Genomic DNA, 16,949 nt, shown 5'->3' on the forward strand with positions numbered 1-16,949 from the left:
GAAGATCCCCTGGAGAAGGAAATGGCAACCCACTCCAGTATTCTTGCCTGGAGAATTCTATGGACAGAGGAGCCTGGTGGGCTACAGTCCATGGGGTCGCAAAGAGTCAGACACGACTGAGTGACTAACACTCACTTTCATAGTCTTAATGTCCATCAATAACCTGAACTTACACTGGATGCTTCCAAAGTTTCGAATCAAACGTGGACTGCTCTCTGGTGAACACACCGAATCATTCTATAGGCAGATTTAATGCGCTAACCCCACTCCTGGCTTCCAGCTCTCTTTCTGATTCTAAATTTCTCTTCATGGTCTTGGCCTTTACCCCCTTTACATTCATTTTACATCACTATAGGGCCTGCACCTAGGAAAGGCATTTTCAATTCTTTCTGAGAACAAGTAGGGTATAAATAAATGTTATAAAATAAGTCTTTGCCAGCATCGGCCTATTACCTAGAAGCCCTCTGCATTAGCATGAATCCTCTGGGCATAATACACTTGTAGGTCACAAACAAATGCACCAAATTTGTCATACTAATGGGTTGCTATGGCACCCCGGGAATTACACTTGCTTTTTGGCAATACCTTTATTTAGCCTGCTCTAAAAACGTATCAGTCAAGGTAGTTTCTACCCAGCTGGAAGGAATGACATCCATACGTTTGATCGATGAGCAACAGGCTAATTTGGTACCTACCGAAGGAGAGAGACTTTCTGCAGAGTGATGAAGGGGTGGCGTCTGGACCGCTATTTCAGGATCTTCCTGTTCACTCTCACTGTAGCATTCTAGAACAAAAAGGAAAATGCTGAATGTTTCAACGCTGTCATCACTTATTCCATAATGCATGAGAGAGGTTTTTTTCCATCTGGCTATTGCAATTCCAATCCAATTCAGAAAGTCCTCATCTAGTGGGCTACCTGATACATAAGAGTTTCTCTCTGTTAGGGTTTCTGCCCTCAAAGAATGTCCACTAGGCAGAAAGAGGACTAATCATAGCTCAGGGAAAATAAAACTAATTCCTCAAAAGAGCTGTGAGTCATACACTAAGGGAGAATAAAATCAGCAGTGATTAACTTTGAGCATAGAAATCTTAATGAGCTGAAAATGGCAGGATAAGTAAACCACCAATGATGCACACAGAGTAATGTGAGTCCCAGGCGCCAAGTCTTCCGAGTTCCCTAAGGGACAGGGTGGAAAACAAAGCTGAAAGTTTGCTTGATGCCGTATCACAGAAGGCCTTACATAACAGGATAAGAGGAGGGTTTTGTGTAGTTATTTTTGTGCTCACAATCTATAAAATACTGCAAATATACCATGAGAATTTATTTTATGGAAAAGAGGATCAAGAAGATGGTTAGGACACTGATTTCACACTATCATATTCTACTTCTTTATTCTAAAACAAGTTGTCACTTTTCCATTTCTAAATTTAAGATTTTATGATTTTGCTCTCCAAAGAAATAACTCCCTACTTCTAACTCCTGAGTTTTATGTGGTCTGAGCATTTCAGAAATAGTGTCAGCTCTGTGACCCAGACACATAAAGACATCTTTCTTCTCAATATTAAGGAGCAACTGCATCATTAAGAAGAATTAGACTCCTGGAGCTTTTGAACACTGAAAGCTATAGACTGAGCTAAAAAAGTGGCCTTTGTCCCAGTCTGACATTCAGGCTCCTGGTGCAAACTTAGGGTAATTAGTCTTGGCACACACCTGGTGAAAATACTAAAATATCAGAGAGGAAAGAGTGGGCTGAAAGTTATCTGCCTAGAGATCACGATGAGATCACACCGATGAGTAAGAATTCAGTAAGTGGGGCAATAAAACATTTGCATTGGCAATTGACTGCGATCTCCATGAAGCCTACAGCTGCTAATGTGTGGGTGAAGTGTGAAAAGCATTCTTAGCCAGCCTGGGAGGCTCTATTCCATGTTGGTGAGCCAGTGTGATTATGTCTGTCTCTACATATTTTCAGATAATTTTAAATAACAAGCTATGTTTCATTAGAACAAGGCTCTACATAGAACTTGACTTTGTATTTTCACCCTATTCTCAGATGCTTGTTAAAGTTTCAGAAATTGAAAATAGAACATACCTTCATCCTTTGAAGTGGATTCAGGATGGATTTCAGCTAATCCCAATTTGTTTAACCACCTAAAATTCAAATAGAAAATAGACGTTTGACCAGGGAGATTGGTCCCTCACCTATTCACCCTTATCCTAGACCCCAGAGGAAGGTCTTGTATCAGACTTTATAATGAAATTAATCGTAGTGCTATATCAGTATAAATGTTTTCAGAAACAGCCTAAACATGTGTTATGGAAACCTAAGACCACTGGTTTCACACTATGGTCCGTGTCATAAGCAATATGATACGAAATGAGGATAAGAAATGAGATGGCCCATTATACAGCTAGTTAAAGTGGGTAACTACATTAGATATTCTAAATATACAAACAAATATACATTTTGTAATTGCATATTTGAAATTCTTTCACAACCATCAAAATGAATTTCATAACTTGACCTTTAAAGTTCTCTTTAATTCTTAAAATGTAAGCTTACTTCACAAAAAGTGATGATGATCTATTTTTAAACCATGATCTTTATATCAATAAGGAAAAAGATCTGGCCAGAGTTTCACAGTTATTCCTAAGCTGGGGAAATTTTCAATTTCTTGAAAAATTTTATATAAGGTAAAACTGACAATGTCTCATTTTCCACTGACTTACCATTATTGGCAATGAATTTCAACTACACATCCATAATAAAAATAGAACTAAACAAACCTGAGGGAATGAGCGCAAATGTGGCTTATGACTTCAGGTCAAGGGTTCAGTTAGAAATTTATTTTAATACACAAATTTTTAAAACACATAAAATGCATCTATTTCATATGTTCCTAGCTATATAACCTATTTGGACTGCAAGGAGATCCAACCAGTCCATTCTAAAGTAGATCAGTCCTGGGTGTTCATTGGAAGGACTGATGCTAAAGCTGAAACTCCAATACTTTGGCCACCCCATGTGAAGAGTTGACTCATTGGAAAAGACTCTGATGCTGGGAGGGATTGGGGGCAGGAGGAGAAGGGGACGACAGAGGATGAGATGGCTGGATGGCATCACCAACTCGATGGACATGAGTTTGAGTGAAGTCTGGGAGTTGGTGATAGACAGGGAGGCCTGGCGTGCTGCAATTCATGGGGTCACAAAGAGTCAGACACACCTGAGCGACTGAACTGAACTGATATAACCTATTTAAAGGAAAAATATTATTTGGGGACAGTGATAATCTAAATGACCTATTTCCCATTTCTTTCTACTTTTCTTTATTTTAAAAACATATTCCATAATACATATTAATCTTTTTTTGAAAAATAAGTAGCCGAAGTCAACTATCAACAAAATGACGATAATAATGCTATGCACTTATTGACTCACTTCGGACACGACTGAGCGACTGATCTGATCTGATCTGATGTTTTATTTTTGTTAGTCCAATAATGCGTCATAAACTATCCAGCTACACCCTCACCAAAGCATAAACACTGCATATTCCCAAATCTGCAATTGTCAACAAATTAGGAATCTTTACCCAGCCCTCAAATAAAATAGAACTTTCTATAAGAAGCAAGATGAGTTTCAGCCTCATTTAGGAAGTCCCCTTTTGTATCATGATAAACACGTGTCTCTAAGTGGCCACTTAAAACTAGACCAAGACCCAAGCCAAGATCATGCCAGAGGCACTGAAAAATATTCATCAAGACTCAACTGCAAAATAAACAAAACAAAGAAATAGAAAATGACAAAAAGCTACAAATGGCTAATAAATATAAGGGAAAATTCTCAGCCTCAATAATATTTTAGAAAATGCATATTCAAGCACAAGCAAATATTGTTCACCCTGAGATTGGCAAAATTTTTAAATATTGCTAATTTCTAGATTTCAAGATAAACAGTCTCATCCTTTGTTGAGTTGACCCTAAAAAACTGGTACAGTCAATATCAAGCAGTTAATTGGATGATACTATCTGACCTGCCTCTTGAGAAACCTATACGCAGGTCAGGAAGCAACAGTTAGAACTGGACATGGAACAACAGACTGGTTCCAAATAGGAAAAGGAACACATCAAGGTTGTATGTTGTAACCCTGCTTGTTTAACTTCTATGCAGAGTACATCATGAGAAATGCTGGCCTGGAAGAAGCACAAGCTGGAATCAAGATTGCCGGGAAAAATATCAATAACCTCAGATATGCAGATGACACCACCCTTATGGCAGAAAGTGAAGAGGAACTAAAAAGGCTCTTGATGAAAGTGAAAGAAGAGAGTGAAAAAGTTGGCTTAAAGCTCGACATTCAGAAAATGAAGATCATGGCATCTGGTCCCATTACTTCATGGGAAATAGATGGGGAAACAGTGGAAACTGTCAGACTTTATTTTTTGAGGCTCCAAAATCACTGCAGATGGTGATTGCAGCCATGAAATTAAAAGACACTTCGCTCCTTGGAAGGAAAGTTATGACCAACCTAGATAGCATATTGAAAAGCAGAGACATTACTTTGCCTCCATCCAGTCAAGGCTATGGTTTTTCCAGTGGTCATCTAGGGATGTGAGAGTTGGAATGTGAAGAAAGCTGAGCACCAAAGAATCGATGCTTTTGAACTGTGGTGTTGGAGAAGACTCTTGAGAGTTCCTTGGACTGCAAGGAGATCCAGCCAGTCCATCCTAAAGGAGATCAGTCCTGGCTGTTCATTGGAAGGACTGATGCTGAAGCTGAAATTCCAATACTTTGGCCACCTCATGTGAAGAGTTGACTCACTGGAAAAGACCCTGATGCTGGGAGGGACTGGGGACAGGAAGAGAAGGGGACAACAGAGGATGAGATGGCTGGATGGCATCACTGACTCGATGGACATGAGTTTGAGTGAAGTCCGGAAGTTGGTGATGGACAGGAAGGCCTGGCGTGCTATGATTCATGGGGTTGCAAAGAGTCGGACACAACTGAACGACTGAACTGAACTGAACTGAATTCAAAATATATTCATTCCCCTTCACCAAATAATTCTAATTCTAAATATCTATCCTTCAAAACACATCTTCATGTATATAAGAAATATGGAAGAATATTAATTCGATAGCCTTGCAATGACAAAAAAAAATGGATACAATAGAATTGTCCATTAACAGAAAAATGGATGAAGTATGGTAACAATTCCATCAGTACCATGTTATAAAGAAACTAATAAAAAGACTGCGGTTGGGTGAGGGAGCCTTGTCATGACCTGGAAAAATCCTAACATACTGTTAAGTAAAAAAAGCAAATACAAAACAAAGTGTTTATCCTGATTCAATGTGCTTCCTTTTTAAATTAATTTTCATTGTAATTGCTTTACAATGTTGTGTTGGTTTCTGCTGTATAGCAAAGTGAATCAGCTATACAGACACATATCCCCTCTTTTTTGTATTTCCTTCCCGTTTAGGTCACCAGAGATCACTGAATAGAGCTCCCTGTACTATACGGTAGGTTCTCAATAGTTACCTACTTTATACATAGTAGTGTATTCATGTCATCAATGTGCTTCTAAAACCGTGTGCAGGACTTGATTTGCAAAGCAAAGCATCAGAGAGGATATAGTCTTATTGTGAAAAGTGGCTTAATGTTAGGGAGAGAAGTTAAATTGGGAAGTAAAGTTGGGGGGACGGGAGGTTTTTCATTTTACATACTTCTATATTACAAGACTTTTTTTTACAAGAATGTGTTTTACACATTACTCAACTAAACACTTAAAAATACATTTTTAAAAACTGATCAGGCAAAGCACAATGAATTTAATGGCTAACTAATCCCTAGTTTATTCCTGATTTCATAATTTTATAATTGCATTTGACTCCCCCCCCCAAAAAAAAGCATCTCAAAATGAAATAGACAAAATTCTTTAACATATCAATGCAAAAAAAAAATGATGAATTCAGAATGCCTGAATCAAGTAAAGACATTCCTAAGTTCCTTTTCAGAAATGAGCAGAACGGAAGAATACTGACAGTAAAGAAAAGATTCCTTTCAGCCCTCACTCAAAACTCTTCTCCCTGTAATTGACACTATCAGTTACTTGCTGGGAAAACTCGTGATTGTTCAGAATTTTGTTTGTTTTCTTTCTAGAACTTACAGGCTTAGAGTACCTTCTTTGCTAAGAACTTTTTTTTTTTTTTTTAACATCTAGGCAGTAGAAAACTTTCTATTTGTAGCTAAATAGATAGATGCAAAAAGACTTATATTTATATAAAAGAAGACGACAGATGTTTCCTGGGAGTTTGTTGTATGTTAACTTGCTGTGAATGTGTGCGTTGAAGAAGTACAAGTGTTAAGAAATTGATGTACAAAATGAGAACATTCTTCCCACAAACACTGCCTGAGAAAGGCAGCTACCACCAGCCTTTGTTTAGAAACCAACTTTTACATTACCCTTAATTACTCACCCCTGCACTTGTAAATTGAGGGTCCCTGCAGAACACACAGTGTTTCTTAAACTTAATTACCTTGTCCTTCATGAGAAACGTCACCACCCAAAAAGGCAGTTTCTTAAGGAGGGGAACTTCTAAAACAGGCCCCGTCTCTCCAAATACCACTCCCTTATTCCCCAGCACCTCTGCGTCTCACTGATACCCAGAGGCATTATGTCCTGGCTCCAACACGTCTCATCAGTAAGACAGGAAGTTCTTCAGTGGCTACTGAAGAGCAAATCTTTAAACATCCTCTGCCTAGTCTTGTGGGAGAAGGAGGAGGTTAACTAGCAATCCCAAAGGGATTCTGCATTGTTAGCTACTAGAAAAAATCATCTTCAGAATAATAAAGCTTGCTGCTGCTGCTAAGTCACTTCAGTCGTGTCCGACTCTGTGCGACCCCATAGACAGCAGCCCACCAGGCTCCCCCGTCCCTGGGATTCTTCAGGCAAGAACACTGGAGTGGGTTGCCATTGTCCTTCTCCAATGTGTGAAAGTGAAAAGTGAAAGTGAAGTCACTTAGTCGTGTCTGACTCATAGCGAACTCATGGTTTGCAGTCTACCAGGCTCCTCCATCCACGGGGTTTTCCAGGCAAGAGTACCAGAGTGGGGTGCCATTGCCTTCTCCAAATAAAGCTTAATAATGATATTATAAATAAAAAATTATGATACATTCAGGCATAGACAAAATGAGCCATTTACTTATGAGTGGCCAGATAGACAATTTTTGTATATAAAGGTCACTGAGAGATTCAAAAATATGGGGCCAGGACACCTCACACTCAAATTTCAATTTATAATCTTATTTGTAAGCTGGAAAGATAAATGCTAAAATAATCTCAAGTAACACAGATCTTCACAGCATAGAAAGGCCCGAAGACTTTGGCTTTGATAACTGTGAAAGGCTTAGACTTAATAGTCAGATAGGCAGAGTGTGTAGCTAATGCTCATATAACTGTATTCCCCATTAGACAGATCACTTCAAAGGGAAGATGAATGGACCAGATATGTAAGCAAAACTGGAATAGTGGGAGAGCAAGAGCTAAATAACTCTGATGTGTGATTGAGAGAGCAAATTTGCCTGAAATAGAGGAGTTTCAGATAATCTTGTAAGGGTCTCACACTTTTAAAATGTGTTTCACCATGTAGCTAGAGAAATTCTCTAGGTAACAAAAGACTTTGTGTCATTGTTTTCCTGGTAAAGTCAGTCTTACTCTCCCCCTTGTTGGAGTGAACAGAACTACTTTGAAAGAACCAGCCCTGGGATGAACAGAAAGGATACAGAACGGAAGAAAGCTGGAGATACAGGAAGTTCGTGGGAGAAGCTAGGTACTGGCAGGAGCCTATAGGGGTGGGGAGAGGTGGCTGACGGGCAGCTCTATTTCACCACCAGTAAAGCTTAAAAAGGGCTTCCCTCGTGGCCCAGAAGGTAAGGAGTCCAACTGCAATGCAAGAGACCTGGGTTTGATCCTTGAGTCAGGAAGATTCACTGGAGAAGGGAATGCTACCCACTTCAGTATTCTTGACTGGAGAATTCCATGGGCAGAGAAGCCTGGTGGGTTATAGTCCATGGGGTCACAAAGAGTTGGACACAACTGAGCAACTGAACTGAACTGAGACTTTGCTAATCAATAGGATTTAGAGTTACCAAGGCAGATAAAAAGAGAAAAAAGAACTTTGACTGTCAAGTTTTTCATCTTCTCCTTTTGTGTTGTTGTGTTGTCTTCTAAGTCATATCTGACTTTTTGTGACCCCAGGCTATAGCACGCCAGGCTTCCCTGTTCTGCACTATCTCTCAGAGTTTACTCAAACTCATGTCCATTGAGTCAGTGATGCTATCTAACCATCTCATCCTCCTTTTGTGTATCTGCTCCTATTTTTCTCAGATGCTTGAGAAAGCCAGAGGGAAAAGCTAAAATCAAAAGAGGATAGAAACTATTTCTCCCTTTGTCCAAGGAAATAAAAGACTCGTTTGGAAGACTCGATTGTCAATACCTTGCTTTGTTATTTCTAACACAGGGTTTCCTAACTTTGTGCTAAAAAGCCATTCTGCCCTCATTTGAAGGTTTGTAATGGGAAGGTAAATGTAGGGAACAGATGAGAATGATTCTAGTGACAAAGGGCTTCTGTGAGGATACAGAGTAAGGTGCTCTGTGTGTGTGTGTGTGTGCATGTGTGTGTGTACTCTTGCTCATGCATGCTTAGTGAAAAGTAGTTTTTTTTTTCTTTAAGTTTCTTGAGCAACAGGCAAAAAAGAAATTACACAGAGCAAAAGGATAAAGTCATTATGTCTAAATTAATAGATATAATTAGATACAAAAATATAAATAGGTTAAACAATAAGCTCTATGAATGGAGATATTAAATCTGTATTCTTCATTTTTAATGCCCAGGATCTATTACAAGGGAGTACATCATAGATAATCCATACACATATTTTTAATTAATTAACTGAAAGCAATGAAACATTGACAATTCTGAGAATAGGACTTAATTAAACAGAACGCCCTCCAATGCCACAAGCACCTCAAATATATATAGTTTCATTCAAATAAGACCCCCTGGGATCACACTGTAATATAAACCAGCAGGGGATGTTGCAAGGCAGACAATGCTCTACCAGGATATTCCACTTAACCTGAGCAAACAGGAAATGAAGTTAGTGATATACATTTTTATATTAGAGGGACTCTGAACAAGACGTGCTGCAAAATGTTCAGGATGGAACATGGAGAGATGATAAACGTGAGTCACCATGAATCACACAGCACATACGAAGTCCTGCAGGGAGTTTCCATGTAGATTTCTGAAAGCTGTGGGACCTGTAACACAAGTCTTGCAGGCTTTTCTCCCTGTGAGGCTAATTCTCACTTTCACATTTTCTTACAATGTCATCTGTCTTTTCCTTTCTCAGTCTAGTGTCTGAGTGCTTCCCTTAGAAGAACCCTACTACTTCTTCCTAAAACAGCCATTTTGATCTGTATAGTGCTCCAAAATGCTTCCAAATACTAGGAAAGAAAGCAGAAAGACTTTATAACCGCTAAGGAGTTTAGGCTGTAAAGCAGCAGAAACAAATGAAATGCACATATGCTTAAAATTCAGACACTTAACCAAAATAATCTGTAAAGATTATATCGAGTGATTTTTCTCTACTTACAGGTTCATTTCCTGCACATTCTCAGCAGCAAAATAAAAGGTCTTGATCTGTGGATGACTGATCTTAAAAGCGCTTGGAAGGAGAAAAGCACAGACACATGAGAAGTTAGAAATTAGTACAGTCAACAGTGCAGTCAACAGTAAAACAGTCAAATATATACATGGTAAGTTCATCTGATTTCTTTGTTAATTTACAAAAGCAGAATTTTTAATTACATTAAATATCTATTGTCTAATCTCTATTATATGTAGGGAGCAGAGGATGAATTCATCACGTCAGGACTTTCAGACTAGGACTTAGTCTTGACTAATCAATAGTCTGTTCTTAAAACATATGAACATATTCTTTATTTTCAATTGCTGTTTGTTATAGAGACAATAAACTAAAATATAAAGTGGTAGATGTGCAACTTCAAAGTACCCAGATCAACTCCAACAAGCAAAATATTTAAATTCAGATACTGCATTTATAGAAAAATAATTAAGTATAAAGTTTCTACACTGTGACAACACATCAAAAACATTAACCAAGCTATCCTCTATTGGTGAAGAAAAAATACAAGGCAGATTTTTGAGTTTAAAAGAAAAGTATAAAAACATCGACGATAACAAAGTATTTCCTCTTTACCATTTAGACAGGAAGTCCTGTAGTGTGGACCAGAGTTTTTATACGTGACCAGTTTGGTCAAAACCATAAGAATCGACGCAACCTCATGCATCACTAGGTACTTTCTGATGCAGCTACATCACAATGGCACAGACTTAAAGCTCACAACAGGTTAATTTTTTTTTTTTTTAATAATCAGTTGCTGCTACTAGAAACACAGGTCAATAGGGAACTGCCCTTTTCTAACAAAACAGGAAGTGATGTCAAAAGCAGAACAAAGAATAAGTAAAAGATGAAAAAGACACATATACAAAATGAAGATGGATCCTGTTATGGGAAGAGCACTTGACTGGGAGTCTGGAGGCTGGGGACTCTGGCTCCCATTGCTTATCAAATCTCTTAGACTTTAAGTGTATCAGGGTGCAATCCCCAAGTCTAAGACAACTCAGAGAATTCAATTTCAGAATGCTACTAACAATTTCATGAACTAAGAAAAAGAAACTGGTCTCATATCATATCTGCTGCTCTTGTGAGTCCTATTTAACTAGCCATTCTCTTTACAAGGACACATTCTTGACATTTGATCACCCTGCCAGTCCTGGATGGCAGCTCGTTTCTCATTGGATCATGGACATGGTCATTAGCAGCATGCCCTGCCAGGGCTCCATGGGGTTTTAAAAACCATCTGCTTCACAAAGTGAAATTCCAGAAAACAAGAGGTTAAAAGCTTCTATTACTGTTTGGTGTGCCAAACCATAAAGTAAAAATTTTTAGACATTTGAATATCATCATCATGAACTTCTAAACCACCATATCACCTGAGGAGCTTATAAAAAGGCTGTTATCTCGGCACCATTATTTTGTGGGAAATGATAGACAACTTACTGCTTTTTCTTGCATTCAGATGCTTTCTCTACTGTGAAATCAGGCAGGTTAACAAATCCATCAGCTTTTTCTGCCTGAAATAAACACACACCACAAATAGGAATAAATGCATCAATCCTAGCAGTTCGTTTATTGAGATCATATGTTGAACAGGGACAGAACAAGTGAAATGGAGGAGGATCAAAAGATACTTCTCTGAATCAGCATTGGACTTCCCCCGGACATACATTTTATAAGAGAAATTAATAGTCTTCTAACAAAGCATCCAGAATCTTCTCTGAGAAGTAACATGACACAGTTTAGGGACAGCCAACGTGTGGCACAAGTAAGACCCACCCAACCCCTTCTTGTCTGTCTTCCTAGAAAACATCAGAGCTAACTGATCAGAGCTCCACTTCCTCTTGAGCCCAGGGCCATCTTCAGTATCTCATCCTACTTCTCTAGTGAGCCACAAGTATCTAAGGTGGAACCTAATTAGCATCACAGACATAGTCATTAACAGCATGCCCTATTACATGATGAACAGAGGCCTGATTTTGGAGTTAATTAAAATTGAGGTTCATATCATGGATCCACCACTTACTGGTTGTTATAGGATTTAAATAAGCTCGGAAAAATAAAACACTTAACAGATACTCAACAAACATTATTTTCTCTCTCAAGTTTAGTAAGTTCCCAGAGGGTTAAATCACAGAGCCATGTCTTGGAAAATCTCAGTTCCATAATCAATTCCTCGAGTTCTTTCTATAAAGGAAAGAGTGCACAGGAAAATGATACTTCTAAGGACATAAAACGAATGCCACTTTAAAACACCATTTAGAGGAGAATGGATACAGGTATATGTATGGCTGAGTTGCTCTGCTGAGCATCTGAAACTGTCACAACATTGTTAATTGATTATACCCCAATGCTAAATAAAATGTTTTTTAAAAAGTGCATGTCAGTGTTTCAAATATAAATTTCTCAACAAATAATAAAAGATATTGGGCATTTCAGCAACTTAACCTAATTTATTCCAACCATTATTTAAAATCTAGTGAGTTTTGTACTGTACCTGATTCATTATGAAAGTTTTATATAAAAACTATGAGACTTCAAGATAAAAGATTAAACAATACCAAAAATTTTACAGGGAATATAATCATTGCTCTGCCTCTAAAAAGTTTCTTAGCCTTTATGAATAAAATTTAACTGAACCACAGGAGGCTAGATTGCTTGTCACAGATAGAACTCAAATCTTCCATCTACACTAGTATCTCTGAATGGAGAAATACAGTCCACAACATTAAACGTAGGTGAGTCTAGGATTTCCCTGGCAGTCCAGTGGTTAAGTCTCCAAGTTCCCAATGCAGGGGGCATGGGTGGGAGAATTAAGATTCCACATGCTGCACCGCATGGCCAGAAAAACAAAGCAAAACGTAAATGAGTCAGTGGTTATTAGAGGATATGTAAAAATTGGTTTTGAAAACACAATTAAAGGCAGCTAGTTGTTAGGTCAGCACCTTGAGTGCTCATAGTTCATGTTTTCATCTGTGCTTCTTTCCCTTATCACCAACTAGGGTGTAACTTGCACTCTTTCTTCAGAAAAATTAAACTGTAAAACTTCCAATCTTAGGTCTGTTCCGTCTATTCTCTCCTACGTGCACCAACTTAGCCAGACTCTTCGCTCGAAGATCTTTCTTCTTATAAAACTCAAAACTCAATTCAAAGGATACTTCCTTCTTTAAAAATTATACGTTTTTCCAATTAGACTTATTTATTTTTGGATGGGCTATTTAATCACTGGATGATGGTTTCACCAATCCTATCTAAAGAGAATGTAAAGCATTTGAAGAGATTCAACTTTCTCTACAATGCACAATGCTTTTTTGTGGACTCTCAGCATTATATAAAAGTATACTATTTTTCATTTATTTAATTGAAGTATAATTGATTTATTTGCAATATTGTGTTCATTTCTGCTGTACAGCTAAGTGATTCAGCTATTCAGCTTTTCCATTATGGTTCATCACAGAATATTGAATATAGTTCCCTGTGCTATATAGTAGGATCTCACCGTTTATCCATCCTATATAATAAAAGTTTGCATCTGCAAACTCCTAACCCAGCCCTCCCTCACCCATACTAAAAATTAGAGTTTTAAAAAAAATTGCATTAGGCTCCAGAAATTCCACTCTTTATCCCAAAAGAAAACAGGTGCTCAAATAAATACATGTGTGTTCACAGCAGCATTATTTCACAATAGTCAAAAAGTGGAAACAGTCTAAGTGTCCATCAACAGAGGAACAGATAGTGGCCTATCCATACAATGGAATATTATTCTGTCATAAAAAATAAAGGAAGTACTGATAAATACTCTAATGTGGATGAACCTTGAGAACATTATACAAAGGAAAAGAAGTGATACAAAACACTATATATTGCATAATTTCATTTATATGAAATAGCCAAAATAGGAAAATCCATAGAAACAGAAGACAGATTAGTGGTTGTCAGGGGCCATAAGCAGGAGGGGATAGGGAGCAACTGCTTAATGGGCGTGAGTTTCCTTTGGGTTGTTGAAAATGTTTTAGAACTAGATCGAGGAAGTGGCTGCACATGTGAGGGTACCAAATACCGCTGAATTACTCATTAAAGATGGGTAATCTCATGTGAGGACTTCCTTGGTGGCTCAGAGATAAAGAATCCACCTGCCAATGCAGGAGATGTGGGTTCAGTCCCTGGGTTGGGAAGATCCTCTGGAGAAGGAAATGGCAACCCACTCCAGTATTCTTGCCTGAAAAATTCCACAGACAGAGGAGCCTGGTGGGCACCCGTCCATGGGGTCGCAAAGAGCTGGACCTGACTTAGCAACTAAACAACAGTCTCATGTGAATTTTACCTCAATTAAAAAAATGCTATTTGGGGCTAGGGTATTTTAATGTAAATTCCTACAACTACTTTAGAAAGAATAAAACAATTTATATTCACCATTTGTTTCTACTTCCTACCTTCATTGATTTCTACACCCACTAGTCCACAGAAAGAGTTGTTACCGAAAACCGCAATGATTTTCATGTTGCTAAATCCCATGTACCCTTTTTAGCCCTCAGTTACTTGAACTCTGGAAACTGACACTCCAGCCCACTTCCTCCCTCATGAAATGTCTCTTTTCTGACAATGCATTTCTGCAGCCTCCCCCTCTTCCCCATTTAACTGCTCCTTGCTTTCTTTCATAGGGTCTTCTTTCCCGCTCTGTTCCTTATGCCCCAGATTCTAAGTACAAACTCACTCTCTTCTTATTCCAATACCCTCCACAGGGGATCATACACACTTCCATGGCAGCGCATATAACCACATTTGTACACACGTATCCAAAACCTATAGCCGCAAACTCCTTTCAGTCCTAGTGCACCCATCCCAAGATCCAACTGCCTAATGTACCTATTCGATGAGTACTCCACAGGCTCCCTATGGACCCAATATTTGTGTTCCCCCACATCCCAAATTCATATTTTGAAGCCCTAACATGATGGTATTCTAAGTGGGGTCTTGGGGAAGTAGTTTGGTTTAGATGAAGTAATAAGGGTGAAACCCCTCCGATGGAATTAGTGCCCTTATAAAAAGATGAAGACACCAGTGCTTTCCCGCTCCTGCCCATGCCTCCTCCATCTGAACATATGGCAAGAAAGCAGCTGTCTTCCAACCAGAAAGAAACCTCTCATCTGATACGGAATCCATGAGACCTGGATCTTGGACTTCCTAGGCTCCAGAACTCTGACAAACAAGTATTTGTTGTTTAAGCCCTGCAGACTATGGTATTTTGCTATGTGGCAGCACAAACTAAGATTCTCCCCTCGAGAGTGGTAAATCCAAGACCAAACTCATCATCTCCCTCCACGAAAGGCCTGCTTCTCTTTCTCCTGTGTTCTCCTCTGAAGTGAATGATGTCACTTTCTATCCAGTTGTCCAAAAACAGGAAATATGGGAGACATCTTTGACACTTCAATCTCCTTCTCAGCATCTGTGCGAGTAACCACTAAGTTGTATCATTGCTGCGTCTGCCACAGCTCTTCAAAGCTTCTGTTACCCACACCACCTTCAGACTACCATTACTGCAGAAGTCCTCGAAACCATTAACCATTATCCCTCTCCATAGTTCTGTTTTTTCCTCTGATTTAGTGTCCAAATCACAATCACAGCAAATCTTCACTCCACAAACCTCTTCTTTCATTAAAATCCTGCATGGTTCCCAATTGCTCTTGGAGAAAGTCTAAGTGTTTAAAGTGAAGTCTCTCAGTCATGTCTGGCTCTTTGGGACCCCATGGACTGTAACCTACCAGGCTCCTCCATCCATGGGATTTTCCAGGCAAGATTACTGGAGTGGGTTGCCATTTCCTTAAGTGTTTAAGCAGAGTATAAAAGGCCTTTCATGATTACTCCATGGTTAATTACAGTTTCATCTTCTCTGGAGAAGGGAATGGCTACTCACTTCAGTATTCTTGCCTGGAGAATCCCATGGACAGAAAAGCCTGGAGAGCTACAGTCCATGGTATCACAGAGTCAGACTTGACCTAGCAACTAACACTTTCACTTTTTCACTTTCACAATTATATAGTTTCATTTTCTCTAGTGTCCCTACCCCTTACTCAACCAAAAGTAAATGAAAAAATTAAAACACAGAAAAAATACTTCTATTGAGCTGAATTATAATTGATACCCAATTTATAGCATTAGTACTCTCTAGATAATCTACTATCAGAACAAGAAGGCCATCTTAAATGACAACAACACAAAAATAAATCAACAAAAAACTAAATACAGATATATGTAAGAGAAAAACTGTAAATCTTCATTTTGATGGATTCCTTTCTGGTAAAACTGAAATGGCTGAGATTCCTTCAAATAAGAGCCTAAATAAAAATGAGTAAAAGATACCTTAATATTTCCCCAGTAAATTTTTCTTCTATGAGCAAAGGCATTTCTCACTTTATGTTCAAACTGTATTCAAAATCACAGATAACTGTGTCAAAAATTGTCTTTGCTTATTTGACTTGCAAAAAATACCTCAAAAATGACAATCACAGTGGGAAAATCCTAAGGAAATGACAGTTTTCTCCTCCTTTCCCTCCTCCCACCCCCTCAGATCCCTTGTTCCTTATTGCATTAACTGAACTAACTTTCTCAAATAGCATCCTTCCTCTCCAATCATTTCTAACTTTCTGAAAAGTTACTTGAAAGTTCTTCATTGGTACCTGCAATTTTCTCCCTGGATTCTAATGTCATAAAAATCTTGTTCTCTTACCAGAAGTATCACACCATCCTTTGGTCACTGTGCAAATTGTCTTATCAGATTTAGTCTTACACTCTGAAACAAGACACTGCTTTTCACTTTGTGATATGATGCTCTACAATCTTAAATACCACATATTCATCCTTCCACTTTTCTAGCAACTCTGATTTTGTTCAACTTGGTGAAGTTTCATCTGCAGTTGGTATATTAGCAGCATTAAACACACATGTTTATTAAAACTGTTGATGTTATACATTCATTTATTCAATGAACATTTACTGAGTACCTCTTTTGTGTCAGGCACTGTGTCAGATATTTGGGCTTTATCAGTGAACAAAACAGACAGGGATATCTACTTTCAAGGAAAAAATTGACAATAGCTCAACATATGAGCACATAAATTCCATAGCACACTCTAAGCAATAATTCCTACAGAGAAAAGTAAAACCGATCTGGGTAAAGGGGTTCTGACTGCAAGCAGGGCAAGATGCCTTCTGTTCCTAGGCTTAAAAAGCCCTTCCTCTCTC

General features: G+C 38.5%; 1 protein-coding gene across 12 annotated transcripts in view; it reads right to left on the bottom strand.

Moving 5' to 3' along the window:
* IPCEF1 (interaction protein for cytohesin exchange factors 1) overlaps positions 1-16,949 on the bottom strand; it is a 167,893-nt gene that overhangs the window by 35,284 nt on the left and 115,660 nt on the right. For all 12 annotated transcript variants that reach the window (XM_059889958.1, XM_024997091.2, XM_059889957.1 and 9 more), the window contains 4 exons: positions 11,151-11,224; positions 9,660-9,731; positions 2,094-2,152; positions 696-784 (listed from right to left, as the gene is read on the bottom strand). In XM_059889958.1, the coding sequence (XP_059745941.1) occupies positions 696-784; positions 2,094-2,152; positions 9,660-9,731; positions 11,151-11,224 (294 nt within the window). The remainder of the gene's footprint in view (positions 1-695; positions 785-2,093; positions 2,153-9,659; positions 9,732-11,150; positions 11,225-16,949) is intronic.

Source organism: Bos taurus, chromosome 9 (assembly GCF_002263795.3).
Source record: "Bos taurus isolate L1 Dominette 01449 registration number 42190680 breed Hereford chromosome 9, ARS-UCD2.0, whole genome shotgun sequence".
Lineage (NCBI taxonomy): Eukaryota > Metazoa > Chordata > Mammalia > Artiodactyla > Bovidae > Bos > Bos taurus.